The 10000-nt window shown below is 36.3% G+C and overlaps 1 protein-coding gene across 1 annotated transcript in view; it reads right to left on the bottom strand.

Moving 5' to 3' along the window:
- The window catches only part of LOC136834048 (A disintegrin and metalloproteinase with thrombospondin motifs 3-like), a 192413-nt gene that overhangs the window by 24806 nt on the left and 157607 nt on the right, over positions 1 to 10000 (bottom strand). The window contains 2 exon segments of the mRNA XM_067096305.1: positions 5182 to 5395; positions 5398 to 5422. Coding sequence (XP_066952406.1) covers positions 5182 to 5395; positions 5398 to 5422 — 239 coding nt within the window.

The following is a 10000-nucleotide window of genomic DNA, read 5'->3' on the forward strand; positions in this document are numbered from 1 at the left end:
GATCGGCAGTTCGCCAAAACTATTTCTTTTAAATAAAACGTATAAAAAAAGTCTTCCTACTTTGGCGTAACTTGAATTTAAACAAAACATCAAAAGGATCATTAATAAAACGTCTTAAATAAACGCAAGTTGAAATCAATTTCTAAGGATCGGAAGTTAACCAAAACTTTTTTTTTTTTTTTACTAAAGTCAAACTAACAAAAGTCTTCCTTCTTCGGCGTAACTCGATCCGCAGAAGTGGGCTGAAAAGGTCAATGACATTTCTCTTCAGACGTGTCATAATCATTTCCATTGAGAGGGGAAAGGCGGTGCTATACTTGTAAACCCTCACAAAACACGCACCATATTCATTAAGACTCTCTCTCTCTCTCTCTCTCTCTCTCTCTCTCTCTCTCTCTCTCTCTCTCTCGGTTATCTTGGAATATTTTGGTGAAACCATCTCTCTCGTTATCTTGGATTTTTTGTTATCTTCTCTCTCTCTCTATTTTTTTGGTGAAACCCTCTCTCTTTTCTCTCTCATTCGGTTATCTTGGATTTTTTTGTGAATCTCTCTCTCTCTCTCTTTCATTTCGTTAATTTCTTCTCCTCCGCGATGTTCCTCTTTTTATGTAAGCTCTCTCTCTCTCTCTCTCTGCTAAACCATTATGTTTCATGCTGGCTCTCTTTCTCATATTTCGTTAATTTCCTCTCTTCCGAGCCGTCCCCCCTCCTTATGTAAGGTCTCTCTCTCTCTCTCTCTCTCTCTCTCTCTCTCTCTCTCTCTCTCTCTCTCTCTCCGCTAAACCATTAAATCGCAAGCGTAATGAGCCCAGGAATTCCATCAATGCCCTTGACCCAATCACGTCGTGCCCAGCGACTGACGGCCAGCGACTCACGTCCGTTATTCTACGAACGCGAATTCCCAATAAAATTAAGGCCCCCAGCCACTGGTACTATCCTCCTAGAAGCCCCATACCCAGCGGCATGGTCATGGGCATGACTCATGCCCCCATGACCTCCCGGGCGAAATCCTAAGGACCCTCTAGAACATGAACCGATAGCGGTCTGTCTAACGTGACTGCTGGCATGTCTTGTCGGACAAGGGAAGCGGCGGTCGACACGTCATGCTCTAGAGAGAGAGAGAGAGAGAGAGAGAGAGAGAATGGCCTCACTCGTGAATTTACCTCGTCGAGGTCATCCCAACTTTTTTTTAATTTTCATATTCTGAAATATGTTTTGACAGAGCACTGAACAGCCACCCCTCTCTCTCTCTCTCTCTCTCTCTCTCTCTCTCTCTCTCTCTCTCTCTCTCTCTCTCCTTCCCTGGGTGTGACCCGACTCAGGCGACAGGTCAATGCTCAGGACAACAGAGACACAATTATCCAAATGGAAATGGGCCCAGATTGCTCTGTCCTTGCCAGGTTGAACCCGGAATATTTCGGAAGTGACGAAATTAGTACCGCTTGTACTAGAGAGAGAGAGAGAGAGAGAGAGAGAGAGAGAGAGAGAGAGAGAGAGAGAGAGAGAGAGAAATATTAAATTAAACAAAAAAGAGAAAAGATGAGAAACTAATGAAATAATACAAAAGAAATCAAATGTTAAACTGAACAAAAAAAAGTTGCAAAGCGGTAACAAGAAAGTAATTAAATAATGAGAGAGAGAGAGAGAGAGAGAGAGAGAGAGAGAGAGAGAGAACCGCCTTAATCCTATCATATGACTTAAGCAAAGCAAAAAAAAGAAGATTAATCTCATTTCAAAAGGATAAGAAGAAAAAAAAGTTACTCCTAAATACCCACATCCGCAGATACCCCCGGAGGGATACTCGTATTCCCCTGGGGCACGAGATGAATCCTACAGGAGCTCCTTGGGCAGGCCCAGGACCCACTATAAGACCACACCAGCTGCCTGTTCAATTGAACTCCGATCTGACGAAATCGTCGAACCCGATTTGACAGGAAATGAGGATATTGTGAAATTCCCCAGAGCTCCATCAACTTCTTATGAGCAGCGATTCACGCTTTAATTATTTCTGGGGATTATGGGCATCTGGACGGGCGTAAATTATAACGTGCAGATCGGAGGAAACAACTGGAGCGCATGCGCTCACACAAACACACACACACACACACGCATACACTTAAACGGATGACCCACATGTGTGGTTCAATTTAAAATTCCTTTCGCGGATTTTTTTTTTCTGGCTGGCAACATGGATGCCAATTTCAGTGTATTGAATCTTAAGACATTTCTAGATGGAGGATATTCGATGATATTATGTACGGTTATTCAATGTATATATATATTGGTTATTCAATGATATATATATATATATATATATATATATATATATATATATATATATATATATATTATAATTTTTCTGGAAAGTGTTAATTCTACATATCGGCAAAATAATTCTGAAGCAATTAAGTATTAAGTATGTATGTATGTGTATATATATATATATATATATATATATTTATATATAATATATATATTTATATATATTACTAGATGGAGGATACTCGATGATATTTATATATATATATGGCTATTCAATTATATATATAATGTTCTGAAAAGTGTTAATTCTACATACGAGTATTTTAAAACAATTTTTAAGCAATTAAGTATTAAGTAAATATATATATATATATATGTATATATATATATATATATATATATATATATATATATATATATACTGTACACTTAATTGCTTTAAAATTTCTCGCATCTGTGTGAAATTTAATACATTTTGTATAATTCAACTTCGTTTTGCCTCATAATTTTCATACTCGTTTTAAATTACCTACTAATTTAATGTTAGACATTACTCCACTTGAGTCAAGTTGAACCAAAGGCAACAACAATAATAATAATAACAACAACGACACTATTAATAACAATATAAAAATTTATGAGCAAATTCATTCTTATTCTCTCTAATGCCTCAGTTTCCACAAGCAATTCTTCGCAAGAAGAAAAAAAAAATTGCGGAACAAATAAGACGAAGATGGCTTGTTTTTCCTCGAAGCAATTTAAGGATTATCTCGTTAAGTTCTAATCTTCATTTCTTCATCCTCCCCTTCCCCTCCCCCTCACCTCCTCCCCTCTGTCCCTTTACACCTGCTGCACAATCAGTCAAAATCTTCTCGTTAATTTTGATATCAGCATCGCCATTGACCTTTCCAAAATGGCAAGTGATAAATAAAGATGGTCCGTTGCAAATCTTCTCTTCTCTATGTCGCTTCGTTCAGGGTTTAAGTTTCATTCATTTTTTCTTGATTTTTGTTTATGTACAACTATTTAATTTTTTGGTTGCATTATCTGACAAGGTTTTTTTTTTTCAGAGGCCCCTTTCTTCATAAACATGGAAAATGATGTTTAAATGTTACGAACAGGGTATGTTGAATATGCTTACTACATGTGTGTGTGTGTATGTATGTATGTATGTATGTATGTATGTATATATATATATATGTATATATATATATATATATATATATATATATATATATATATATATACATACATACATACACACTGATATTTTAACCGCTATGAGCTTATAATATACTCACGGAAGCCCCAAGTCCGGATAAAAGAGAAAGGATGATTCTGCCTTCTATAAAATCCTAGCATTACTTGAAACAAGCCCTGGCAATCTGGGACAAGGTGCTGTGGTCTACAGTAAGGCAGTATGCCAAAAGTCTGAGTTGATGGACTAAATGATTTAGTAGTGTCTCAAACACTGAGGTCATTTGCCATATGTATGCGCCACTTATAAATACACAAATAACAAAAGGTCATAACAATGCACTATTCTACCCAGTCACGCAAACGAAACATAATTTCATTAATAAAAGCAGAAAAACTCTAAAGTGTTTATATTTCACGAAAACTTCATCTTCACATAATCACCTCACCGAGTTTCTTGGAAAGAGATTAGCTGCCATCCTCATCCCGGTACTTAGAAAGGAAACATCTCAAGTTCCAAAGAGGTACTTGCAGATAAGGAAACCAAACAATCATTGACAAGGGATTATGGTTGATGAAGCCTCAAATACCAATTCTCAATAGACCATAAAATAAAGGATAGCACACCAAGATTTGAGGTAAGTAATTTTTTTAAATGTAAAAAATAAAAGAAATTATTAAAAAGTGACGGCATTTTCACGTTAATATGTAATAATAATAATAATCTCACACAAGAGATAATATTTCTACCTTGCTGAAATATCACTAAGGGTTATAAAACCGACTTTCGGAATTCCGTCTACCTTATAATCACCACCAATCAGGGTCTTCAAGGCGTTAGGTCTACCTCACTTTAGTAATGGGGAAAAATGTCCCTGTACAGCAAAGAAGTGGGCTGGTGTTTAAAGCTTCACCGTTAACCAGTTCTTTGATCTTTCCACTGCCATCAACGTCTACAGTTTATACGTTTCAAAAACTTACTTCCATGTTACAGCTTTTCAATAAATTACCGCCATTCTAAATCATCTTCAATTAAAGGATAATAAAAGATTACTGGGAAATCAATTTTCAAGAGTTGCAGTGCAATTGTGGAACCACAAACTGAAAGATATCTTTGAGGTTAAAATCCTTTTTGCGAGTTGTTAAAACTACATAAATTTTGGGTGTAAAACAATCTAAGGAACAAATGCTTAAATAGCCGCTATTGGAAGGTAGATCCATCATATTTGGAGCCATTAACACACACATACACACGTCAATGGCTTGGAAATAAAGTCGAAGCCGGTCAGGACCTACACCCCATCTCTTATTTTTCACCTGTGGTAATGTGTGATAAATGAATCACGTACAAAAAGTGATTATTATATATATATATATATATATATATATATATATATATATATATATATATATATATATATATATATATACATATATATACATATATATATGTACACACACACACACATATACATACGTAAACATTAAACACACATTATATATATATATATATATATATATATATATATATATATATATATATATATATATATATATATATATATATATATATAATATTTAATGTGTGTCTGTATATATGTATGTGAAACGAATATGCACGCTAACTAAATGGACATAAAATCATGCATTTATCCTAAGAGAAATAAACATTCAGCACCAAAAACTTGGCCAAAATCCTTTTCCAGCGTCATCTCTACTTACACATGACCCATCTCATGAGCGATGATGAAAGCCGAGGTCAGCCCTTCGTCCCTGTTCAGCGTGCAGGACCTCGAAGGCTGGCACACCCCTGACACAGGGGCGTAGCCAGAGGGCCCGCCGAGATCAGACTTCGTCAGCCACACCGCCAGGTCATGCCGAAGGTGTAAGGGGGAGACGCGATGAAGGCGCTCAGCCCAGCGGTTCACGGCTTCAGGGACTTCTTCGCCAGTCCTTTGCGTACCTGGAAGGATGGAATGGAAAGGATACGTAAGTTTAAGTTGACATAACAGAGGCAATGTCTGTAAGACCTGTTAAAACATTCTGGGATCTGTCATGGACAGAAAATACTGGGGGGAATTAAAACGTTTTATAGTTTATATTCTGTCAAAATGACATTGTTAGACAGAGGACCTGTCATAGACAGAAGCGGACCATAGATCAAAATAATGTTTGTGGTTATTATGCCAATAACGAATTATAAAAAGGTAAACTATCATAGAAAGAATGACGTGGATAATGAGATCAATATCTGCAAAAAAACACACACACAAAAAACCGTTTTCTAGAGAAAATAGTCACTGAAAAAACAGAGAATGGGGAAGCATACCAAAGCAATAAATCCCTCCGCACGTCTAATCGTAATATGAATTTTATAGAAAAACTATGATAACTACAAGTTAAAGAAATCTGCGGTAACAAAAAGAGAGTATGAAGATGAAGGCAAATGGATGAAAAAGAGCATTAATTTAAAAAATCGGAAAAAGCGACAATGACAAAGTTACAATCAGAAGAACGAAAACTGGACAAAGTCCGACGAGACAAGGGAAAGATATCGACAGCACAAAACCTACAAAAGGACAAAGGAGATATTATGAGAAACAGAACAACGAACAAAAGGACAAAGCAAGCAACAGGACACAGGGAAAATGTTGCAAAGAGAGCGAAGGATTAAAAAGAGAAAAAAGGACAAAGAAGAGCAATACAAAAAAGGCAATTAGAAAAGACGACCAAAAGGACCCAGGACGACACGGACAAAGGACACGTTAGGATAAAAAAAGGTAATAAGGACAAAGTGTGAACAACGAGGTGACGAACGAGGAACTCTGTACATTTCACATCTACGGTTACCTGATTCGCTCTCTCGTTAATCCTCCCTGTGGATTAACGAGGGATTAACGCGATGAAGACTGGCATAAAATATAAAAAGGAACATTAACCTAACGACTTTACGGCCCCTTACGAGAGAGATTCAGCTGTTTGCTTTAATTCATGCGTCCTTATAATGTAGCAATTATTTGCGGCAGAATGGGTCAAACAAGTATTAAGGAATATCATGTTACTAGGGCACTTACTGAATAAAGTAATACGTATCTTTTCTCTTCTATTATATATATATATATATATATATATATATATATATATATATATATATATATATATATATATATATATATTTTTATAAATATTACTGCTGTTCGCCCTCGATGTAGTTAGGTGTAGGAATATTAGTCCAATTGACCTCGACAGAGAACATCTCTGCCCGCCGGTAGGGTAGGCAATTTAAAAATAACAATCACCGCCGTAGACAAATGGAACGCATAGGCTGGAAAGTTTGTAAACAAAATATGCTGGGGCATTAGACCTAAGCCTCAGAGAGGGTTTCGCTCAATGACCCCTAGTTATGGTGGCCCTTAAGCTTTATTCTATGCATTCGGCGATGCCTTTGTCAAGGTCCCGGAGTTAAGCGTATAAGCCCTCCTCTGGCGGAACGGCGAAGGTCGGGAGAGTGAGGAGAGATTCAGCGGTCACTAAACGAGGGTGGCGCTGCGTGCGTGTAACCATATTCTTTATTCTTTATTACTTTCCTCTCACGTCTAACTTAATTAGTGAATTGGGAAGACTGCCAGAATACGACTCCTGAGGTCCCTGCGTTTGCGCTGACATTCGCGGTAAGTCCGATTCTTTTGAAATTCGATTGACGTACTTTTCTGTATTTCACATTTTTTCTTTGTTTTCTTCCTTCAGCACCACTTAGGGTATATGTGTTTACAAAGTCTAGATTAAGCCTAATTATTTTATTGTTAGCTTCAACCCCATTATTCCAGTAAAATACCTAGGATTTAGGGTAAGCAAAATCAGGTTAAATCTCGATGCTTTTGTATGCTCGCGTCCGAATGTTGGGGAGAACCGTTGCGTTTAAAATCAAATTCATCTCAAATATTCTTTGTTAAAAGGTTAATAACCCTTAACTGGCGACTCTGCTAATTATCTGTCTTTGAGGTTAACTTTTGGCTTTCAGTAGGTTACGTGTAATCTTAGTTTGCAAGGGCGTAAAAAATTTATAAATTGAATAATACATGATCAGCAAGACTAAATATATAATAATATATATATATATATAATATATATATATATATATATATATATATATATATATATATATATATATATATATAAAATCATCAAGTGTACAAAAGGATAAACCCAGAAATTATTGCTTTTTAAAATTAATGAAAAAAAATACACAATGTATATTATTGCTTAAAAAAATAATGCATATTACATCAATAAATCTCTCTTTTTACATTTTTTCTGAGAGAAAGCGCAATTCCATAAATATGTCTGAATCAGAAAAAAATAACAGTACATTATATTCAATCAATCGGATTTTCAAAAATCAGTCAACTATGTGTAAAAACACTTTAAAAACAAAAATACACAGGGTTAACAAAAATCAAAGACTTGGATATTTAAAACCATCAAACATCCATAAAAATTTCAATTCCACAGAATAAAAAAATGAAGAAATAAAAATCTAAAAAGCTGCAAACGAACTGCGCATTACAGCCACTTGGAAAAACCCAATATTAATCATACAATCCCTCCAACATACTCCCCCGCCCCCACCCCGACTCCTTTTCCTGCTTCCCCCCCATAAAAAGAAAAAAAAAATGCAAACTTCCAAAAGCGCACTACAGCCAACCCTTTGTACCACGACCCGAAAACTCGAGACTCGGCGGTAATATCGCATTACGGTCATGCTGACAATCCATTTTTCGACCCCCTCCCCGCGTCTTCCCCTTCCGGAACATCCATATCCACTTCGACCAGTAGCTGATTCCCCCGACGATTTAGGAACCTTCATTTAACTTGTATTTGGGGTCTCGAGAGCCTTGGCCCAGCTGTGCATGCATCTCTTTTCCTCTCTGCAACTCTATCTGTTTGGAGAAAGGTTCTTCGCGAGATCGCGGGCCGGTTTTTTCAGCTCTGTGGATCAGAGGGGAATTTAAATGTTCTTCTGTCTTGATTTTTTTTTTTTTTTTGTTTCGCCCTTTTTTTTGATTGATTGATTCATTCTCTTCAGGATGAGGTTGCAACTGTTTTGATTCTTTTTTTTATTTCAATTGATTTGTTTTATTTTAACGTGAGAACGAAATTGTTACTGTAGAAGTTCAGATTTATTTATAAATAGGTTATTTTAATATATATATATATATATATATATATATATATATATATATATATATATATGATATATAACTGAATCATGAAAATATAGAACGTGATGAATATATAAATAAAGACAAAATCCACGAAGGAAAGAGAAAAAATGGAGTGCTGCGAGGGCTTTCGACTTGTCGTCCTTTACTTAGCAAATGACGACAAGTCGAAGACATACTGCGCATTCCATGTTTCTCTTTCCTTCGATAATTTGTTTTATTTATATATATATATACATATATATCACAAGTATTTAACGATTTTAATATCAAAACAAATAAACAAATAAAAATAAATAAATGAAGTTTATGGACATATACCTTCCCCTACGTACAAAATTATAGCCAAAATCTATACAATAACAAAATCAGGTATTCGAAGTGAATATCTCCTCTTTCCCACCTGCTAAATCTAAGATGCTTTTACACCCTAATGTCGTTTATTCTCTCTCTCTCTCTCTCTCTCTCCCCCTTTAGGTATCTTTAAGTAACCACCAGCAATTATCTTTCTGAACACCAAACGCATTTATTCTGCTGAAGACTCGTCAAAGGATCCATTTTTTCGTCCAGTGTTATCTGAAATCACTAAGCTCTCTCTCTCTCTCTCTCTCTCTCTCTCTCTCTCTCTCTCTCTCTCTCTCTCTCTCTCTCTCTCTCTCTCTCTCTATCTATCTTTCCACTTCCAACTTCCTATCTAAATATTAAACATGTTTCTAATGCCACTGAGGATTTGTCAAAGAACCCATTTTTTTCTTTTAATGCTATCTAAAAATCACTACGCGCTTCTCTCTCTCTCTCTCTCTCTCTCTCTCTCTCTCTCTCTCTCTCTCTCTCTCTCTTTGTATTTGAACCTAGACATGATTTTAATACCAGTAAGGATTTGTCAAAAAACCAACTATTCATTGAATGCTCTCTGAAAATCACTTGGCGCTCTCTCTCTCTCTCTCTCTCTCTCTCTCTCTCTCTCTCTCTCTCTCTCCTGCTCTCTCAGCACCTGCAACTGCGTATCAAAGCACTAAACATGTTTCTAATGCCACTAAGGATTTGTCAAAAACCGATTTTTTCATCAAATGCTCTGAAAATCATTGAGCGCTCTCACTCGCGCCCCCCCGTCTCTCTCTCTCTTTCTCTTTCTCTCTCTCAGCACCTGCAGCACAACTTCTTATCTAAACACTAAACATGCTTCTAATGCCACTAAGGATTTGTCAAAGAACTCATTTTTTTTCTCCTCGAGTTATCTGAAAATCATCAACATCGACAGTTCCCTCTGCACCTGAGTCCTCTGGCGAAACCCAACTACAATCAGGGCCATTCTTCAG

This window comes from Macrobrachium rosenbergii, chromosome 53, assembly GCF_040412425.1.
Source record: "Macrobrachium rosenbergii isolate ZJJX-2024 chromosome 53, ASM4041242v1, whole genome shotgun sequence".
Classification (NCBI taxonomy): Eukaryota; Metazoa; Arthropoda; class Malacostraca; order Decapoda; family Palaemonidae; genus Macrobrachium; species Macrobrachium rosenbergii.